At 37.6% G+C, this 23,633-nt stretch overlaps 2 protein-coding genes across 2 annotated transcripts in view; both read left to right on the top strand.

The window, feature by feature from the left end:
• stox1 (storkhead box 1) overlaps positions 1-13,513 on the top strand; it is a 32,438-nt gene extending 18,925 nt beyond the window's left edge. The window contains 3 exon segments of the mRNA NM_001123010.1: positions 6,860-7,012; positions 7,125-9,411; positions 13,093-13,513. Of these exon segments, the coding sequence (NP_001116482.1) occupies positions 6,860-7,012; positions 7,125-9,411; positions 13,093-13,240 (2,588 nt within the window). The 3' untranslated portion in view covers positions 13,241-13,513.
• A 3,609-nt stretch (positions 13,514-17,122) lies between these two features.
• On the top strand, positions 17,123-22,367 carry si:ch211-198a12.6. The gene is given in 2 exon segments (NM_001145579.2): positions 17,123-17,268; positions 18,935-22,367. A coding segment is annotated over 1 exon segment (1,575 nt). The 5' UTR covers positions 17,123-17,268; positions 18,935-19,078; the 3' UTR covers positions 20,654-22,367.
• Positions 22,368-23,633: the final 1,266 nt, after the last annotated feature.

Here is a 23,633-nt window from a genome sequence, read left to right on the forward strand (position 1 = left end):
TTTACAGAGATACGTCATTCGCTTGCCCACGAATAAACGTCAGTATTTGACTTTAATATGATGTTGGTTTAAAATGTTGGCTTGACATTGGATTTTCAACACAACCTAAAATCAACCAGATATCAATGTCATTTGACGTCGTTTTTAGACACTGGCTTGACATTGAATTTTGGTCGCCTGGGGTCACAGCCTAAATCTATCCTAATGTTAATATCTTATGATGTTGTGTGGCTGCTGGTGAGGCGTTCGAATTTCATTTAGACCCGGGGAAGGGTCTTATTTCATCTACATAATTTTTGCAGGAATGCTCAGAAAGATTGGGTAAGCAAGCAAAATAAAAACAATGGCAACTATGTTGTCTTTCATAATCAATGTGTTTTGCTCCAGTGTAGTAAGGTTTGAATATCTTATTGTACTATGCTTTCTCACAACACATTGCATAATCATTTATATATATATACTGAGAAGCAATATATTATAAAAGCAGGGCAAAAGTTTGGTGCATGCTGATTTTCGTGATTATAGACAAATTTGTATGATTTTTCACCCCTCTCTTTCTTGCTGTCTCCAATTTCATTGAACCATGAACTTGAATGTCTTAAAAAGTGCCGTTTTATGAGCCTGTTGACCTCTTGACCTTCTGCAGCCTTTTATTACTGAGCAAAGGGCACTTTACCACAAAAATGTCTAAATAATTTGACTTTCAAAACTTCCAATATAGCGTTTCCATCACATGTTTCCAATTATTTTGTCAGTGTAACCACAGATAACCCTTGTATACTGCAGGGGTTTCTTTAGAGTTGAGACAGCTTTGGAAAGGAACTGTTTGCATTTTAACCTTAAATATAGGTTCATTTGATTCGATTTTTTTGGTTGTTGTAGATTTGGTCAGTCAATTTGCTCATACACCCTTAAAAGTGATTTTCACAGCAGTACAATCTACTGGACTGTGTAGTTGCATTCAACCTTTTTTTTAACATGTTGGTGCAATTAAGATCTAGTGAAGGTTTTCTATGCATAATATTACAAATTCTCAACAACAAATACACTGAAAGGAAGGATAAACAATTCATCAATCAATATTTACCACAAGTGTATTGTTTCAATAGCAAAACTAAAAGTCAGTATGGTATTGTGGCCAAATCTTGATATTTGTATTTTATCTTTAGTGAAGAGAAAATATTAAAGCAGTATTGCACTGTCTGTATTTTGCACTGTCGTTGTATTTGCACTGTATTTTGTATTTTTGTGTAATCTGTATTTTGTACTGTCTGTAGCCAGCACCTAAGCTTTTCACTCATCATAGCACAAGTGCTGCTGATGATGTGACAATAGAAGTGATTTTATTTTATTTTTTTGAGTATAGGGATATGAATAAGCATATTTCTACTGTAAAGACCCTTTTGAGAAGTTGGAAGCTTCGTTCAATATTACATCTTTAATGGAATCATGTATGCCAACATGGATGTCAGAAAAAAACTAAATAATTTGAAAGACACAGTGCTCAGCATACAGTTGAAGTCAGAATTTTTTGCCCCCCTTTGAATTTCTTTTTCCCTTTTAAATATTTCCCAAATGATGTTTAACAGAGCAAGGACATTTTACACAGTTAAAACATATTTATCTTCTGGAGAAAGTCTTATTTGTTTTATTTCGGCTAGAATAAAACAGTTTTTATTTTTTAACGCCATTTTAAGGATAAAATGATTAGCCCCTTTAAGCTCTATATTGTTTCAATAGTCTACAGTACAAACCATTATTATACAATAACTAGTTACCCTAAGTAACCTAGATAAGCCTTTTAATGTCACTTTAAGCTGTATAGAAGTATATATTATTTACTGTCATCATGGCAAAGATAAAGTAAATCAGTTATTAGAAACTAGTTATTAAAACTATTATGTTTAGAAATCTATTGAAAAAATTTTCTCTCCGTCAAATAGAAATTGGGGGAAAAAACAGGGGCGCTAATAACTTCAACTGTATATGAGTACACCGCCTTTCCAAAATGAATATTTTACACATTTCTCAATTATTATAGCCAATATATATTTTTGTGCATTTAAACAAAACTGTTTTATTAAACAGTTATACATTGAAATAAGAGTTTGGTCACAAAACATCTTTAGCAATAAAAAGATAATACATTTATATTTAAAAACAAATCATAACTACACACTTTTAACTAAATTTGATATTTTTATGTTTCCATTTCATTTAATTTTTCCCCGCCATTTGTTAATTTTGATGTACTAATGTTTCTACTGTAATCTTTAAGATTAGTTCCAATTCTGGGTTTAATGCTGACTAATCTAATGTATACTCAAATATATTATTATATAGCATCCTATAGAAAATTTTTATTTCAAAGGGAGATGTGTGATGGATGTGCTACTCATTTATGCTGAGCACTATAATTAAATGTCAAAAGTATTGCATCTAACCTGTATTTGATTAAAAAGGTAAACATTTATTCAAGACAGTCAAGCGATTTAACGCGTGACACCTAGAAGGGCATGTGATTTCAGCCACCCATGAAGAACAGAATTCATCAGAGGCAGGATCTTGCCTATGGGGTTGAACACCATGTGTGGCATCAAGTTACCTTTAATTCACTTTTTCTTTCCTGCCTTCTTTTGAAGGATCACAGTCCCCTGTGTGTTTTTGTTGTTCCACCCACTCAGTGGGGTTCAGAGAGCATAATGTAGGTAGAGGTTGCAGCTGTGACAAGGAACGAACCTTACAACATTCAAATCTTGTATTTATTAGTACAAGCACACGCATCACTGAAGAGCTCCTTATATGTGGTGTGTGTGTGTGTGTGTGGGTTGCTTGAATCAACAGAGCACTTGCACGTTAATTACCTATGTGGTTTCCTTCTGTGAAGATTGACGCCCACAGCTGACCAAATTTTTCTGATTTCAACTCAAACAAATAATTAAGCTGTTTTGATTAACTCGTGCCCTTTGAGAGCCTTATTTGAGAAAAAAATAAATAACTTTTTTTCCCTTTGTGTATAAAATGTATAGTTACAATTACTTTTTGTGTGGTTAAGTGCAGGGGTGTAAAGTAACTAACTACAAATACTGAAATTACTTTAATTGAGTAGTTTTTCTCAGGAATTGTAATTTACTAAGTAGTTTTAAAAATGTACACCTTTACTTTCCCTTCAGTACATATTTAGTGCAATGTTGGTACTTTTACTCCACTATTTTTCTTCTACCTGCAGTCACTACTTTTTTTCCCTCTTCTTTTATTTTTTTATTTTTTATTTTTTTTGTCTATGGGGATTAGAAAAATCAGTCCTGTGATTCCTGTCCAATCAAATGGCACATAGAAGGTAAATCGCATCATAATGAACTACCTTAAGACATGTGCGCTTCATAACTTCAGAAAACTGTTTGGAAGCATTAAAAGTGTGTAAGAAGATCCCAAATCTTTACACACATTGACCGAGGGACTATTTAGATGCTTGTCACTAATGAGAAGATGACAGATGTTTACTGTGTGATGACCGAAATGGCCTTAAACAACCAGCAGGCGCAAGACATCAACATGATAGATTGACTTTAGGAGATGTTGCTTTTAATTTGGAAATGAAAACCTGGTTGATGTCAAAACTCAACGTCAGACCAATGTCAATGTCCAACGTCCAACCCAAAACCAACCAAATGTCTAATGATGTCTAACCAGATGTCTAATGATGTTACAGCTTGAGGTTGTATGGACGTTACCACTATTACGTCTATCAGACGTTGGATTTTGGTTGCCATACTTGATGAATAAATGTCAGTTTTTGATGTCAATATGACATTAGTTTAAGATGTTGGCTTGACATTGGATTTTGATCACTTTCTAACAACCTAAAATCCACCACATATCAACGTCATTTGACTTAATTATTGGCCATCAAAATAACGCTGTCCTTAGACGCTGGCTAGACATTGAATTTTGGTAACCTTTACATTTACATTTACATTTAGTCATTTAGCAGGCAAACATCAGAGCTTTGAATTTGATGCGAGAAGCAACTGGCAGCCAGTGCAAACGGACTAGCAGCGGAGTGACATGTGCTCGTTTAGGTTCATTGAAGACCACTCGTGCTGCTGCGTTCTGGAGCAGTTGAAGAGGCTTGACAGAGTTAGCTGGAAGCCCAGCTAGTAGAGAGTTGCAGTAATCCAGTTTGGAGAGAAAAAGAGCTTGAACAAGGAGTTGAGCTGCATGGTTAGATAAGAAGGGTCGGATCTTTCTGATGTTATAGAGTGCGAATCTGCACGATCGAGCAGTTCTAGAAATGTGGTCAGAGAAGTTTAGTTGGTCATCAATCGTTACTCCAAGGCTTTTCACCATTTTGGATGCAGTAATGGTTGCCCCATCCATCTGGATTGAAAAGTTATGGTGTAGAGTCGGGTTGGCAGAAACTACAAGCATTTCCGTTTTTGCGAGGTTCAGCTGAAGATGATGATCTTTCATCCTGTGTGAAATATCCAACAGGCAGGCTGAGATGCGAGCTGGAACCGAGGGATCATAGTGGCTAAACACTTCTAGTATTATACACAACTGAAAGCAAGATTAAATGTCCTACAACTTTACACAAACAGCTGAAAACAAGTCCTCAAACCATACACAACAACTGAAACAAGTCTTAAATGTACTTACAGGCTGCTGGTCTCGATGGTAAAGTGCATCACCTTACATCACGACCTAAATCTAACCTAATATTAACATCTTATGACATTGTGTGCCTGCAAGGCAATAACTATTACAGAATGTTTGTGTACACACATGCACAAATGACATGTAAATGCATCAGCTTTTAACAGCGTAATAATCACTACTGGGCTCTTGAGTACTTTTGAAAGTCTACTTTTTACTCATACATAATATTTACAACATATACTTTTACTCCACTTGCAAAAAATTTTTAGGCAAGTAATGGTACTATTACTTGAGTAGGATTTTTCTGCACTCTTTCCACCATGGGTTAAGTGATCTCATAGCCTTGTTTGTCATTTCAGTATCAAAAAGTGTTCTTATATGACCTGTATAGACCGCAATATATATGCCTGTATGGATGGTAATGTAATAAGGACAAAATGAATACTTTTTGGAAATGCTTAAGACACTCACAGGGTATTTTCAAATGTCCTTTGCTCAAATTAATTAATGCTTAAATGTCAACCACTGGTTGGTTTTAATATTCATTTGCATTTTTCCCTTATAATTTAAGGCTTGTCCAGCTCCCGTTCTACTTCCTTTAAACTATGGGCATAGTGACATGGCTGCCATGGTATCTAGTGAGGTATTCCTGTGACAAAAGTCTTAATGTTGTCAGAACAGCTTCATGATACAATGAGCCCAGAGTGTTTCCCTGGAGACAGGAATTACGGATATGTGTCCTTAGAAACAACCACAAGTCCACGTCAGTTGAATTAAAGCCTGAACTCTCAATTGTTGTGCAAAACATTTCCTGCTTCCTCTCTGAAAAGATCATTCAAAGCCCACTTACTCTTGAAAGGGCTATTTAAAAGGTTAATTTCAAGAAGTTAGCTGGCAAAGTTTCTGCAATTGAGGCATTCAAATTCACCTCAAGGACAATCTAAGGATGTACTGTTTCCACATTAATACCACCTCCCTGAAAATGAAGGAAGACGTGGATGGATTTATCAAGTTCATGGTTCAGTCTTTCCTCTTGCTCCAGCTTTTAGACTACATGTGGTATGAGACCTTAGACGAGGTGTTTCCTGTTTAAGAGCCTAAACGGGATGTTTTTTTCCGTGAAAGCCGTGTCAAAACTGGAGCATGGTGAGCAAAGGCATGTTTCAGCTTACCATTGTCTCTTAAGTCCTCTTACAACAAAGGTTGTGAATGGACTAATGACATTTAATTTGCACTAGGAGATACATGAAGCTAAAATTACAGATCAGGATAGACATTTCTTTAAATAAATGTACTAAAAATGCTCTTCCAGTGAAATATACATTGGATATTTAATCAGGACAGACAGTACAAATAACTTACATCTAAGAATGTGAGGGTCAAAAGATGTTCGATTAATGCTTGCAGAAAGTAAAAGCACACATAAATGGCCCTCCCGTGGTTGATATCTAACAAAAGAAAATAAAGCATAACATATTACATATTACATTTTATATATTATTGACTCGCATGTGATTTTTAAGAGTTCTGTATTTTTTAACATTTACAATCATACAAAATATGCTAATTTTGAATCATGCAATAATATGTATCTGAACAAATCATTTTTCATTCCAGGTTTAAATACTGAAGGATGAAGTTATTGTTGTGGGAGTGAGTCTTACCTTACTGTGTCAAATTAATAATCAACAGGGCAGAAAGTCAGGACTGTGACCATCCTTAGTTAATGATAAAAACCTGGGCTTCAGTAGTGATCATATAACTGAAGAAACCCCTTGCTTTTCAATACAATGGTTTAAAAGGAACACTTTTCAAAGATATAGTGTGTGAACTACACGTTCTAGAGCTTGGTGTTAATGCCCACCTTTAAATATATTGTGGAACAATCAATCTATGTTTTTGGACAATGTTTGATAAAGTTCATGTTAAAACCTTTTGGTTGGTATGTATTGGTTGAAATACCTCTCTGGTAATTAAGTTGTTTAATCAAAATCATTCATCTCATTTCTGATTGATGTTCACTTTAGATGTCTTGTTGTTTTTTTTTAAAGTCCAAAATTTATTTTGATAAAATTATGTCTACATTTATAGGTCTACTAATTATGTCTTTTTATTTATGTCTGTTATTTATAAGGTTTTATAAAACATGTTCTTCAGATGATTGTTACTTACCCTTTTATTTTATTTTATTTTTTCACAGGTGATCTTTCCCCTGTGCAGATGTCACCAATATCCCAGTCTCAGTTCATTCCATTGTCTGAAATATTGTGCTCTGTCATATCAGACCTGAATGCAGACCATGTGGTTGTAAACCAAGAAGCATTAATCAATTACATGATGAAATCACACCCAGGTAATACACACCCAGTGCTGTTCACTTAATCTGCATACCTGTACAGTACATGTTTTTTGTTTTAAATTTCCATGTCAAAAGAATATATTAACATGAGTAAACTTTGTTTCAGGAATGACCATTCCCACTCAAGACATCCTGTACAATGCTCTGGGAACTCTTATTAAGGAGAGGAAGATCTATCACACTGGTGAAGGCTACTTTGTAGTGACCCCTCAAACATACTTCATCACCAACAACATGGTAAAAGAGAGGAATTGGTGGAGTGCTGGTGACAATGACCTGCCATCACCTCCTCCCATCACATACCTGGTGAGCAATGAGAGTTGCATAGACACCTCCAGTGAGGTGCCTGTCATGGCCCACTGTAAGTCCTGCAGTTGCTTCACCCCTCCGTCCATTGTACCTCCATCAATCCAAGACCACCAATCCATCAGCATCAGTGATTGCACTGGAAAAAGCCTCAAATGGCCTAAAGAACATAAGCCTTCTGTTCAGCACCAGTCCACATCTACCGCAGCAGATTACCAAGCCAGTGAGGTGAGCAAATCCACCACCACAAGCCGCAAGGAGAAGGAGAAAGCTGGACGCAAATTTGGGCTCAGCCTCTTCAGACGAAACACAGGTAAGAAGGACAACAAGCCTAAGAAAGAGTATGCCACATTCTCTGCACAATTCCCACCCGAGGAATGGCCAGTCCGAGATGAAGATGACTTAAACAACCTTCCCAGGGATCTAGAACATGCCATCATAAAACGGATCAACCCAGATCTGACTGTGGACAATCTAGTAAAACACACTGTTTTAATGAAGAAGCTTGAAGAGAAAGCTGAAAGAGGCATGGAGAAAGCTGTGGACAAGGGTATTTCCACTGAAGCTCTCGTACCTAAGCAGAGGCACCATTCGTCAAAAGCCATGGGGAAGAAATCAGCCCCTAGAGCTACACGCAACAAGAGAAGAGGGCCTTCGTCCAAAGAAAAACAAAGGACAAAGAATAAGACCTTGCAATGTGCTGTAGAATTAGAGGCAGATGATCAAATTTTACCTCATCTCAGAGGAGAATATGCCTTGGATGAACCTGACAACCCTGAAGAATGTACCCATCCGAATCAAAAAAGTGTCTACAAGAAACGGATAGACAACCCATTTTTGGGATTGCCAGGAAGAGACATGGAAACAAACATCAACCATATGGAACAAAAAAGAAGAGAAGGCAAGATTCCTGTTACCGGACATGGGGAAAGACCAGGACACAGGTCAAAGTCTTGGGATCCTCATCGGCCCAAAGCAATCATTGACAGTGTTGATAAATCTCAAACAATTAAGGATGTGCCCAGTGAACAACTCCATGACAGAACACACCCTGCGGACTCCACACTGGATGAACAACCAGTTCAAGAGCTTTGTGGAGGATACAGTTCAGCTTATCCTGAGAGCAGCACATTGAGGATAGAGGACAAAATTAAGTTGAGAGAGAACAAAGTCCGAAGCAGAGAGTTCAGAAATGGAAGAACAAGAGAATTTAAAAAGCAGGATGGAGGCCAGAGACATGTTCCTGAGCAAAAGAACATGTTGGATCATCCTACACATTGTGATACAACAGAAGTACATCTCTCATGGCCTAAACCTACAATTCAGCGTAGACTTTCCCTTCATCTACTAAACAGTAAAGAAGAGTCTCATCACCGTCCTGATCTACTGTCCTTGCACCACCAAGTTGGCAACATAAGTATTCATCAGCTCTCAGATTGTCAATCATTGGACAGAAACACAAGTCACACTGAGAGTGAGGTGTATACAGATGATGAACATCGCATCTACCAAAAGACTGAAGCAGATGAGGATGACTGTAGCTCCGTCTGCATGAATGAAGAAGGTGTTAACTCTAAGTTGTCACAAATTAGTAAAGCACATCACAGTGAGCCTGTCTGTGTAGATGGGGGTTGGGATGCCCATTTCAGTGAGGAACATACTCATCACAAACCCATCAGAACCACATACAGGCAGCATGAATTCAGGTGGCAGTCTTCTGATCACAAAGTCCTTCATAATGGTCCTAAAGAAGAAGTCCATATTTTTAAGAAAAAAGAACATGAATCCAGTTTGGAAAATGATGAACATGCTGAAACTCTCGAAAGCAGTATTTTTGACTACTGTCAGACAAGCGAAGTGGAGTCCGATTCAGAGACCTTACATAAATCTGCAGATGAAGCTGATGCTGGAAAGTCTAACCACTGGATCTGTCACCCAGAGCTAAAAGATTGCCATCAGTGCACAATACAAACATCCAAGGACACAGGCAACATCAATGCAAGCATAAGTGAACCTACAGGGGCCTGTGCAGGAGAAACGGCAGAGAGTCAGAGTTACACAGCAGATAGCGGGATTGACTCTCCAAGGTTAGTCTGATGTCACTTAGCTGAAAGTTGTGTTTGATCCATTAATGTAAGCATGTAGTCATGCTTCTATAATTGAAAGATATACAAAAGCATTTATTTTGCGATTAAGTTTAAGCACCAAGTGCAGTATAACCATGGGCATACAGTCTTGCTCATGGAGGGCCCCTGTCCTGAAAGGTTTAGCTTCATACAACTAATAGGTCTCAAACTCGATTCCTGGAGGCCCGCAGCTCTGCACAGTTTAGCTTCAACCCTAATCAAACACAGCTGATCCAATTAAACAAGGTGCTGAAGACTACTAGAGACTATTAAGCAGGTGTGAGTTGGAAGGGGTTGGTGCTACACTATGTAAAGCTGCATCCCTCCAGGAATTAAGTTTAAGACCATTGATACAACTTTAATAAACTTACCTGGAAGTTTCTAGTGAGTGTGAGATGCAGAGATGGTCTGAATTTGGGTTTGCAGCTCTACCATTAGAGAAAGCATAGCAGCCATTTTGGATCACATCTGCCTTTCATGACCAATCACATTACAGTCTTGATGCAATAGTTATTTGTTGTTTGCTGATACCATTGAAATGAATAAGAATCCTACAGTTTGAAAAGTTGTCTGTGACATATGGAAAGAAGCAGCATTTTTTTCTGTTGCAAAATTAGCCATTTTTATTCAGCAGAGTGAAGTCTCTCCCTTATTGTCATAAAAATGTGTGCAGGTTTTCTTTTACCGTCTCATTTAGGGAAACTGTAATAATAACTGTAAATAATATACTTTGAGTGAGTGCTGTGCTCCATTCTACATTCGATGCATCCTCGTTATTAAGAACACATCTGGGTTTTTCATGCGTCCTGCAAGTACAGTCTTATGCAGGATTATTCCTTCTTTGGCAGTGGATGATGACCTTACATAAGATTTCTTTAAAATGCATATTGAGAAACAACCACTGTTTTGGATAAGGGCTTGCCTTCCATTGGCTTTATCTGAAAATCTCGATTAGCTGGTTCAGGCGTGTTTAATTATGGTTGGAGCTGAATTCGGCAGGACAGGTTTGGACACTCTTGGTTTTAGAGCATGGGCTGCATTTACACTGCAAGTCATAATGCATGGATCTGATCTTTGACCATAGATCTCATTTTGATTGACCTATCAAATGTTGGTCATCAGTTACATTTTTCAGAGCTCAACAAAAATGAACACAAAATTGATTAATTAGACAAAAGGAAAAAAGCAAACTTAAAAAAAAAATGCTGCAATTGTAAAGAATGCTTTAAAATATTCCACTTTGGTGACACGATGGCTCTGGGACAGGTCCGAATGCTGAAATCATGTCCAAAATATCATCAAGAAAAAATGGATACAAAATGCCCATTATCTTTAGAACACACATTAAATGTTCACGAAACTCCAAAACACATTTTTTTAAGATGCTGACAGACATATGTCCCACGTTGCCAAAAACATTATTAGAACACATATACTTCACAAAAAAAGTGAAAATAGGTTGTTTTCGCATTGTTTAGAGCAAATTTGTTCTTCCTTTATTCATTTTTCTTTTTGGCTTTATTAATCAGGGGTCACCACAGCGGAAGAAACCACCAACTTATCCAGTATATGTTTTATGCAGCAGATGCCCTTCCAGCTGCAACCCATTACCTGGAAACACCTATACACTCTTGCATTCACACACATACACAACAGATAATTAAGCCTATTCAATTGACTTATAGCACATGTCTTTGGGGGAAACCAGAGCACCCGGAGGAAACCTATGCCAGCCCGAGGATAACGTGCAAACAGAAATGCCAACTGACCCAGCCGGGGCTTGAGCTAACAACCTTCTTGCTGTGAGGCGATCATGCTACCCACTGTTCTGCCCTCAAATTAATTTTTTTGGTTTGAAAATGACTTTTGAAGCAATGTCACAGTGATGAGCTCAATGTGTAAATTCCAGCATGGAGACCAGATGTCTGTAAGGCGGTACCACTTGACGTCTTTGGGTTTTTTGCATTAATTGATGGTTTAAACCAATCAACGTGCTCTACTACGAATGAGATGCAACTTCATTAATATGCATGATATAACTTCAAAGACTGAAAAGGGGAGTTTCGTTATACGCACTACAGCTGATTTTTACACTAGCAACACAAACACAGACACGGGAGATAGACAGTAATTCGTAAAGCAGCATTTACAGTGGATCTGCCAGCTGTGTGGAAGTGGAGGATTTTCAGTCCGTAATATTGTAGTGATATTACTGTTAACTTGGTAACTAAATCATTTTGTCTAAGGTATGTCTTTAAACCCGTATTTCACCATTTCCAGATTTGAAAAGCCCTCAGGTAAAAAATGTTTCTTACCAAATTTTTTAAGTTGTGTGTTAGTAGACCATAATTCACAAATGTGGGTTTACAAGCCAGCTATTCTCTTATCGTGGGGAAATAGAAACCAAACCTTCATTGTGGAACATTTATAAACGCAATACTGACGACACATGTCTTCGAACAATTCTTCTACTACCTGTTTTAATTACGATTGACAGCACAACATGGCATCTCTCTGAATACTGTAACAGGTAAAAGGAGTCTCCGAATCTATATTGTGCATATTAATAAAGTTGCTTCTCATTCACAATACAGTGCGCTGATTGGTTAGAACTGTCTTTCTCATGAATTAATTGAACAGATATGCTGAAAACTCAATGATGTCACTTTGTATTGTCTGGTTCAGACAGCCAATCTCCACGCTGGAATTTACACAATGATCTCATGTGCTGTGATGTTGCTTCACAATTCCTTTTTAAACCGGAACAAAACAACGCAAAAAACTATTTTAACTTTTTACTGAAATATATGTGTCCTAATCATGTTTAGCAGTGTAGGACAAATATATGACTGTCAACATCTCAAAAAAAGGTGTTTTAGTGTTTTGTGACCCCAAGATATTTTGGATGAAATACAACAGCTGCCTAATCTTCTGTAGACAGCATGGTGCAAATCTCCTACCACCATTTTAAGGACAGATCAATCTGAATATTTTGAAGCTTTGAGGATATTTTTGGCACCGCATAAAGCAAAAATAGTTACTTTATTCAAAAATTATTTTCCTTGGTGTCTGGGTGGTTACAAGCCCTGTGTACTGATGTACACCAGAGTGCTCATACACAACCTCTGTTTGTAAGAAAGCACAGGCACATTTGAGGTGTATGTCAGTAGTGCAACTAAGCAAAACATACATATAGAGCACAGAGCTCACGAACACCCGTCCTATACTGGCACTGCAAAGAAATGGTTGAATAAAGTTTTGTGATCACATAAAAATGCTCTCGTAGCTTGAAAATATTCCAATTGAAGGCATACGGTCTGTTCTGAGGAGTCGGGAGCATTGTTGTCTATGGAGGATCTAAAATATTTTAATTTGCGCGTTTGGAATTACATTATGGGAAAGACAGGCCTGTCCCAGAGCTATCATGTCCCCAAAGTTGAATATATTAAAGAAGTCTTTACGATTGCAGTATTTATTATTTATTTTGCTTTTCCTTTTGTCAAATTAATAAGAGTCATTTTATTTATTTATTTTTTTATTATTTTTGGATGAACTAAGCTTTTAATACTTTCTATTTATTTAAAATGAGCTGCACATGTCTGAACTGATTAAATATTTTGCTTTTTAATTGATTATTTGCAGGACACATATGAGTGTAACCTCCAATAACTCTGCAATACTCAAAGGACTGAAGCATCGTGGCTTCCTGCAGAACCTTGAAAAGCTCCAGTCCAACAACATCCACCCTCAGAGTTCACTGCTCAAACTCACACCTGTTATGAATGTTTAAACATTAAAATGTAGCTCAGTATCTGGGTGTAGTTATATCATGTAAATAAAATGTTAATGTATATATTCCACAACTGTATATACACAAACCAAGAAGTGAATGTAGTTAGCGCTTTTTATACTTAATTCTTATACTTTAAACATTTTCACTGATTTATAATAATTTTATTTTATTCTCCTGTTAACATCTTTTTGTACATGGGTCTTTTGTTATTTAGTGAGAACGTATAACAGTGAGTTCTCTCTGTACAAACGAAATAAAGTGTTGAAAATGGCTTCATTATTTTTTTTATTTGATTTGTCTTCTTAGATTTTCTTCTGGTCTTGAATAAAACATATTTTGGAAGAGAGCCGGCATACAGTAGCTTTGTGAAAACAAATGTTACAAACGGTACTAAAGATATTAAAGGTGTTTATGTAATAACATAAAGTTAACATTCATTTAATGTATTTTCTAACTCAATCTATATTGGTTAGGCATGTTTACTAATCTCAATTTTAGACAATTGTTGCCACCTTAATAAAATATGTGAATAAGCACACATATTTGTGTCTATATGTTTTCAAATTCCTTGCATTACCTTGGAACTTTTTTGAACAGCTTGACCACCATATCATCATATGGCCACAGCCATATCACCATGCAGCCCGAGACCGGTTACTTTGAAGCTAAGCAGGGCTGACCCTCGTCAGTACCCGGATTGGAGAACACATGGAAAAGTGATGTTAGTGAGGCCAGCAGGGGGTGCTTAACCTGCAGTCTGAATGGGTCCTAATGCCCCAATAAAAGTGAAGGGGACACCATGCTGTCAGTGTGTGTCGTGGGTGAGACGTCAAACCAGGGGTGGGCAAACTGCCCTGGAGGGCCAATGTCCTGCACAATTTAGCTTGAACTCTAATCAACACACCTGCAAATAGATTTCTATCTATTGCCGCAGTCACACTAGAGTTTGAGCTTGCAAAAGTCTGTCGTACAGAACTTCGAAAAGGGGCGGGATCAAACAAGACGATTAGACATTTAAAAAAATGAGCGATTGGTCCATGTTTTAAATTTCTGTCCAGAAAGGTCATGTTTTGATCCTGATTGGTCTCTCACAATCAAGTGATGCGATTTCACAGATCAGAGTCCACCAAGCCTAACCTTTCCAATGCAGCGAACTGCAAAACTTCCAACTGCAAAATTTTCCAGTCTGACACATTCGCGTGAGTATGAATGGAAGTTTATTGGGAGAAAAGTCCAGAGTGACCGCAGCTTATCTCGAATACACTGATTAGCATATTTAAGTGTGTTTGCTTGATTGATTGACTCTCTGTGGTCATTAAAAATCCCATGGCACTTCTTGTAAAGAGCAGGGCTGTAATCTGGTGTCCTGGCCAAATTTTCTCCATCTGCCCTTAACCATCATGGCCTCCCAATCGAGTGTGATACACTATACATGTCGTCACCTTAGAATTTAAGGGTTCTATCTGACATTTTTGTCAAAATTGAGTTATTCGCATATTCTTATTAAATGACAACTTATTTACATTATGGGATGTTGTTTACATGTTAATTTTTTTATTCCAAAAACAAATGTTACACACATACAATGCAAAAGCATTAAAGCTCAATATCTCAAAATCATTCAGAATGCAGATAGAACCTTATAATTCCAAGATGGCGATGTGCTATATAAATAGGCCTACACATTACAATACTTTGCAGATGAATAGGCAAATACTCATATGAATTCATCAAAATGACACTTGTAGTGTTGTCAGTTGACTTAACACTACACTACTTAACACTACTAATCCAGCATTCAAACATGAAGGTGTGACAAGTTAGCCATAGCACAATTTTGAAGATCATATGAAATAGCATTAAACTCAGCACAAGTATTCATCTATTTTATATTCATTTTAAAGCTACACACAGTTTGATTCGCTGCAGCAGGGGCTGACGTGAGAGATGCTCTACAGGTTCAGGCAGGAACTCAACAGATGGGGTTACTGAATGACAAGTATTGAATGATGGCTCACTGTGTCATGTTTCATTCAGCCTCACTGGTAGAGAACAAAGGCTAAAGCCACTCTGTTCAAAAAAATAAATACAGCATGCACAGACACACTGTAAGCTACAAACCACTGTTATTTGTCAGATCATTTACACTGATTCTCTGTTAAATGTTGCCATTTTGGCTCATTCTTGGAACTCCATATAGCCTATTTAAAATTGCTAAAGTCTAACTAAAATAAGCTTTAAAAAGACGTTTAAAATCAAAGTCTGGTGATTTTTCCTTATTAAAAACATACTTATCAATGTTATATTTATCTATAACCTGTTATTTTCCCTCGAATGCTCATCAAGCAATGGAGCATACTTTGTTGCCCCAAAACGTTTTAAGCAGTGAAAGGGCGCCTCCCAGTGCTTCTTGATTACAATATTTGAGGAAGGTTTGAGGAAGCCATTTGCTAAAGATGACCACCAATCTATCAACTCCATCTTTTAGAAGCAGCCTTAGAAATTACTTCTTCCTCAAAAGATATGCTATAGCTTTGGTGGCAGCACATCCTTGCCAGCACAAGATGTGATGTCTATCTTTACAATAAATTCTGTAATTTTCACACAGAAATGTTTATTTTTTTATGTCAGCTGAGCTACCCATGAAACTTCTCACTGTCACATGAGGAGTGTGAACTATAAGTTTAAACTACTGATAGGTCATCTTGAGGTCAGGCCAGGTCAAGTACATTGTGAACATCTCTTTGAATTCTGTGCTCACCACAAAGTGCATTCCTTTCTTTTGGGTATGCTGCCACACTATACTTTTATGTGAGAAATGTAAATGTTGGGAAAACATTTTTTTATTTAAATAAAGACTTTTTTACAATTTCTTTACTGGGACTAAGTTGAGGTAGGTAAACGTGCTTTTAAATCAGACAGGTATTTTGGTAATGTAAAAATGCAGAATGTGTGCTGTGAGATTGGGTATATAGGGGTAGGGGAGATAAAATATACAGTCTATACATTAGAAATATCATTAAGTCTATCAAGAGTCCCCACCAGGATAGTGTGTGTGTGTTTTGTTGTCTGTTTTTTTCCCTTGCTCCCCAGCATTATTATTATTTTATATATCAGGCGACACAGTGGCACAGTAGGTAGTGCTGTCGCCTCACAGCAAGAAGGTCACTGGTTTGAGCCTCGGCTGGGTCAGTTGGTGTTTCTGTGTTGGAGTTTGCATGCTCTTGCAAAATGAATGAATGAATTATATATATATATATGCATTATTAAATTATTAACTAGCAATGTATGATATTCAATCTAAAATGTTACAAAATTGTTTAATGTTATTTCAGTTTATAATCAATCTTATGAAAATTAACCATGATTTCACTACAAATATAGGTTTTAATGTCTCTTAAACCATGGTAAACACAAATTAACCAGTTTTGCTACACTAGCCTTAAGTATAAGCCATTAAGCCTATGTTTACAAAAACCATGGAGATTTTAATATTAGCCAAATGTAAAATATATTAGGCCTAACCAATATAAAGGATATGCAAATATAATATTATCTGTTAAACATGTATCAACGAACGAATAGCTTAGGCTAAATGTAAAATCAGCTTAAAGTGTTAGTCTGTTTTTAATTATGTGGTTCTTATAGCTTTTCTGGGTACAAATGATTATCAAAATAAGCACTCTAAAATACATATAATAAAATAATTTGGTTGCAATTTGAGTAACATTGAATTTCAAATAAGATGTCTGAAAGTATGTCCTTTGTTAAAATCCCTTTCTGCCAGTCCGACAGAGAGCGGTCGAGCGCTTGTTTCTTCAACTGCTTTGTTTTTTGCTCATGCGCTCCAGCACAGTTGGCGCCAGATGATCCGCGGCGCCATCCCGCTACGTACCGACGGAGGGAGGGAGAGAGAAAGAGTGACAGAAAGCAAACCGCAGGCAGGCAGTACAGACGCAACAGAAGGAAGATCTGCAGGCCTTTGACCACCGCAGATCACTAAAGAGCCTTTAAAGGGCAAAAAGGTCGGATGAATGTTTTTTTTATTTACATACGTTTAATCTGCAAATGATTAATGTTTATGTGTGTTTGTGTTTTTGATACCTTTGCTAGTTAACTTAGCTGGCTAACTAGCCTGCTATATGATACAATTATGTTATTTGATTTACGTAACGCGATACGACAGGATATACGTTGAGTTTATACCAGTTCAATGAATAATTTGCGATAAATTGCGCTTGTTTTGCGTTACTGATGAGTTGTGAACGTCACGGAGTTCGGAGGTGTTTAGTAGCAATGGCGGCTGCGGAGCGTCTGCTAGTGTTCGGCTAGCGAGGCAGCTTAGCAGGACGACGGGCCATGTTTGTTTCGCGCAGCTAAAAATGGGCTAGGGCTATAGCATGATAAGCTCAGCTTATAGCCACGCTATGCTCATGTCAACTGATTTGAATGATTTCAAAATGAGCGTAAACCCTCTAAAATGCTTAGAGCATTTGTTCGCTTTCTTTTTAAGTCGACGCCACAAAACAAAAACGCGTTATGTAAGAAGGGGGGCGCCTTTCCCGGGCTTTCACGAATAGCGTACAACTGCCATTAGCCAGTAACTCGAGCTGTTTGCCTTGTTTGTGTGTTGATTATCTTGAGCTTGTTTTGCTATGACAACACATTTGTCCTGCGAGCAGTAAAATAAATCAACGAACATGACCTAGTTTATTTGCATTTGCTCACGTCGCGTGTTGACTCTGCGTGCCTGTACGAGGGGCGGAAGCTAGTCGCGGCGGCCATTTTACAGCTAGTTAGCTCTTCCAACCTCTGGCACACAAGATGCCCACCGGTAAACGCGTAGTATTTCTTTAAGTGTACTACTTTTAACAGTTTCTACGTAATTCAAAAGCCACCCAGACGTCTTTATATGCCAGAAATATTTGCTGTGAAATTCTGAATTTAAGGCAGACAGTCAGGATTTAAATTCATTTTCATTTTATGTTGGAGCTACAGTGCTAGTTAGCCAGCTAGTTAGCTTCCCTGAGCATGTATTATCAGCTAACTAGCAGCTATTTAGCCAGCTAATCTAGCCAACACTGACAGTTGTGTATGTGCAAGTTGTAAACATGAATTTTTGTTACGTGTATTTGACAATTGAGTGAGTTGTTCATTTGTCTTTAGAAAATGTAATGTATTGTTCACTTGTTCATGTATCTACAGCCTGTCAAATTAGCCAAAAGTAGTGCCCACAGGCTAACCTTAGCCCATTTCTGTTCACATATATTTTTGCTAACTAGCTTTAATATGGTTTTTAGATAAGCTGTGGTTTTGTTTATGATTTGACCACACAATGCTTTTGCATTTGCACTTGTATGTTTCAAGTCTGCTTGTCTATGAAACCCGTCTCTGTTGTTTGTTTATTTTTTTATGCAACAAATTACTCCGTCTTCTAACCTTTGCAGATGTAAAGTATGTTGCTAAACAATTAATTGGAGCTATGGGTTAATGACAATAAGTTGCAGCTAGTCATTTAATGAAATGTTTTTTTTTTTTTTAGATAATTAAATGCTAATTTCATGTTTTTGCATGCTTAGTTGTTTTTGGGTTTAATAACATTAATCTTTTTGCTGCTTGATGAACATTACATGGTAAATTTAGCTACAATGTTATGCAGATTTGATTTAAATGTTTGTTGTCTTTCAACAGGCAGGGCCGGTCCTGACCTAAAAACTGACTGTGCCTACAGCAGGCAACCCTTCAAGTTTATTTGTGGGAAAGCGGTGCTCTTAGAGCAACGCTTTAATTCACATAACCGGGAAGACGGAAGTCGTCAGGCTGGAGTGCGTCCTGATGGCTGAGTCAGAGACTGACTGTGACACACCAGGTCTCGATACGTTGGGATCTGAGTGTGTCATAGCCCATACGCAAGTTGGGGACTTGCATTATGGGGCAGAGACAGAGATTATGACTCAAGAGGACAAAAGACTTGACCTGGAGGCCATTCATGGTGATTTAGGAGCAGTAACCTGCGTGGATGTAGTTACAGAGACGGACCATGACTACATTAAATCAGAAATACACCACGATCATCACCAGTACTTCAGCAGTGCAGAAATAAAAGGCAATGAGCATTTGCTTGGGGAGGTGCTGTTGAAGACCGAGATAGGTGGCGGAGATCATATCGTAAAGGTGGAGTCTGACCACGGAGGGGAGCTAACGGTGGAGTCTGAGAATGGTGTTATCATCCATGAGGCTCATGGCCTGCAGTGCAGCGAGTGTGGCGAGATATTTGGCTGTATGTCAGATCTGCACGAACACTTTGAAATTCACAAAGCCACTCACCCTTACATTTGCGTCCACTGTGGGGAGAGCTTTGCTATTGAAGCCAGCCTAAGAAGTCACATGAGAATTCACATGAAAGAGAAAAGTTATACCACTGGTCTTGAGATGGTTGGCAAAGGAGTAATTGATGCATTCAGTTTGAAACCGCACCAGATGATGCATTCTCCTGAGAAGCCACATAGATGTTCAGAGTGTGGCAAAAGCTTTGCCGCTGCCATCACTTTGCGGGAGCACATGAAAATGCATTCAGATGACAAACCCTACAAGTGCACCCAATGCCGAAAAAGCTTTATGCGCAGACGTCATCTCAAAAAACACCAAGAGCTGCATGCCCGTGACAAGCCGTTCACCTGTCTTCAGTGTGGTAAAGGCTTTACGACTGCTTCCAATCTTAAACAGCACCAGAAGACCCATGCTGGGGATAAGCCACACCGATGCACCCAGTGTGGAAAGTGTTTTGCGGCAGCTGCCACGCTGAGAGAGCACCAGAGAATCCACTCGGGGGAGAAGCCCTACAAGTGCACCCAGTGTCGGAAGAGCTTTGTGAGAAAACGCCACCTCAAGAAGCATCAGCTGGTTCATCAGGGTGGAAAGCCGTACCGTTGTTCTCAGTGTGACAAGGGTTTTAACCATTCCTCTTCCTTGTCAAGACACCACAAGGTCCACTTGGAGGCCAAGATGTACGCCCAGGCTGATAAAGATTTCCCTTTTGATACTACACTGAAGAGGGGAATGCATACTGGCGAAAAGCCATACAGCTGCAACCATTGCGAGAAGAGCTTCAATCACTCGTCCTCACTATCCAGGCACCAGAGAACTCATTCTGATGGAAAGTCTTACACCTGTGCTCAGTGTGGTAAAAGATTCAACCACCCCTCCTCGCTCGCAAGGCACCAACGGGTTCATTTGGAGGATAAGTCAACTTATAGTGCTATTGCAACAGGAAAGGGTTTCCCCCACACTACCATCTTGAAACAGAGAATCCTTCAGAGTGAGAAACCATACAGATGCGCTCAGTGTGGAAAGGGATTCAATCATTCGTCTTCTCTGTCTAGGCATCACAGAATTCATATTGATCAGTAAGCTTGATTTCCTCTCCCATAAGTGAAATGCTACCATTCATCCCACGATTCACGCCACATTGTAGTCTTTAGGGGTTGTGGGAAAGAAAATCCAGAACATCGACGTGGACCTGATCTTAAGGAAATTAATTTCAATTTGGTATGATTGACACTGAAATCCCCTGTGTAATGTGCACATGACTAGTTAAATATGTCATTCTGGAACATGGTATGTGATTAAACCACAGACAAAATGTACTGAGATTCCATCACTGACTTTTGCTTAAAGTTGCATTTGGAAGTTTATTGAAGCCTGGCACAATCTCGAAATGAGTATTAGGTCAAGTTTGTTTTGAGTGACAGACAATTAAGCAAATTGATCTTGATGCAACTATTCACTCCCCTAGTCTGTATCTTTTACCCATTTCTGTGTTATTAATGGGTTGAGAAACTGATATCGTGTGTAAATATATGTTGATTTTCTTTTATATAGATATGTATAGATAAGTAGTGTGCTGTTCTTTTTCTCAAAATGAACCATTCTTGACGTATGGTCCAGGTAGTCTTATCGGTCTCTCGTAGGTGAATGGTGCTTTCAGGGGATGTCCTGCAAAATATAGAATCAAAATGATTATTAATTTAATACCTTATGATGCAAAATGTAAAAAGGTTGAGCCTAAACAGCATATTGACTTGAATAACTTCCTGAAGGCTGATGGTGAGAGCATCACAAAGGCAAGAGTCTAGAACATAAAGTTGTGAAAAGCTGGTCCTATTAAATGAAGGGTCGACCCAACCAAATCATAATATATACACACTCTGTTGGAAAAAAATTGGTTCATTCTTTAAAGTGCCAGTTTTCGACAGACAACTGAATTGTACAGCTGATTTTTATAAAGTCCAAACTTGGTACAGCCCACAGAATTCTCAAAATGTGTTCAGTGCTTCTCTCTGCTTACCTCCCATGTTACCAATGGCTGGCTGCACATTTAGGATTGGACCTGCCATTGAAAAGTCAGACAGCAATGTATAGCATTTAGTTGTATTCTGGATACAGTTTGCAGAGTATCAACATTTAATAATGATGATAATAATAGATTGTGTATACTTTGATGCAAATACAAAATATAGCTTGCTTTTTTTGAAATTGTTTGATTCATTTTTTCCCCTCCCTTAATTCCATGGATTTGTGCTTTCTATTTACAGTTCTGTGTATTGAGAAAGTCTTTTACAAACGGATGTATTTTTTTAATAAGGTTTGGGGAAATGAAAGGGAAATGAGAGAACTGTTTTTATGGGAGTGAACGTTGTATCAGAACTATTTTTTTCTTTTCAATTGGATAACAGTTGTGCTTCATGTAGCATAGGTTTATTCATTGTGTTAGTTAGGTGCCTTATTGCATGCCATGTAGAAATGTATGCTGAGCTCTAATAGAAAAAAAAAAAGGTTTTGGCTCCCGGTCCCTTTTTGTTTCTTTACATACTAATCATTGTTTTAATTTGATTTCTTTTTGCTTCTCTGTACATGAATGTTTACACTGTTATTTCTGTCTTTTAATTTACTTGTATGTCAGCAAGCCTCTCTGTAGACTAGAGGTTAAAGAAAGTTACAATGCCATTGATCCGTTTGTTGATTGCCCTCTATAGTGGTAAATTCTTGTTCCATTTGTCTATTTCCCCATCTTTGAGTGGCTCACATATATGGATAAATAAAGGTTGTTGACTCAACCAGTTCATACAGTGTTTTATAGTATGTTCTTGCTTTCAGTAAACGAAAACCAAGTCAAACTTCTGATCTTAAATATTTTCGTTAACTGAAACAAAATGAAAAATTCACAATAAATGAAAATCATAAAACTAAATGATCAATGGTCACTGCAAAATGAACTGAAATTTAATTCTATTCACCTTTATTTTTATAGCTCTTTTATAATGTAGATTGTCAAAGCAGCTTCACATAAAAGATCATAGTAAATTGGAATAGTGTAGTTCAGTTTAGCTCCGTTCAGTGTGGTTTAATAATCATTACTGAGAGTCCAAACACTGAAGAGCAAATCCATTGAAGCGTAGCTCTACCAATCCTGAATCATGCAAGCTAATGGCGACAGCTGCGAGGGGGAAACAAAACTTAATCAGTTGGCGAAAGTGAAGAAAAAAAACCTTGAGAGAAACCAGGCTCAGGTGGGCACGACCATTTCAATTTCTCCGCTGGCCAAACGTCTTGTGCAGAGCTGCAGTCTCAGCGGTGGAAATAAAGAAGTATTTAACTAAAAAATAGTTTAAGGAATGGGCCCTTTTCACAAGACGACCCATGTGATAACACCATAATTGCGTTTTTCTTTTATTTCAGCAAATTTGATTGTAAAAAAATAATAATATGTTGTACTTTTTCTTTCACTGCACTTTGTTAACCCTATTATGACTACTGAGAAACCCGAAAATGTGAAACGTCTGCACCCATTCACTGGCAGAATCAAACACAGTGGTTACAAATGTATTACTTTGTGCTTATGTATTAGTAAATACATGAGCACATCATACAAGCAAGATTCTTTACAGAAGTCATTTATTTTATATATATATATATATATATATATATATATATATATATATATATATATATATATATATATATATATAAACCAGTTTCCAAAAGCCACTGCAATAACAGTCTACATGTAGCCTACAGTATGATCTTTAATATGAAGAATTTTGTCTCAATACTTTGTACTTTTATTTATTACGTGTTGTTACGTGTTACGTTTGGAAAGAGGTTAGTGTTCATAAAATAAAAACTAAATTGAAGTGAACAAATGTAAAATTTAGTTTCAAAGTAACAAATGTAAAAATGCTAAACTATATTATCTCTTGCCGGTACCATTGACTTAAAGATAGGGAAAAAAACGAAATAGTGCCAGCTACCAGCATTTTTCAAATGAGTTCAACAGAAGAACCTCGACAAGGTTATAAGTTGAAACAAGTGATGGATGCTTAAATGACGA

This window comes from Danio rerio, chromosome 13 (genome assembly GCF_052040795.2).
Source record: "Danio rerio strain M-AB ecotype USA chromosome 13, GRCz13ab, whole genome shotgun sequence".
NCBI classification, from domain to species: Eukaryota; Metazoa; Chordata; class Actinopteri; order Cypriniformes; family Danionidae; genus Danio; species Danio rerio.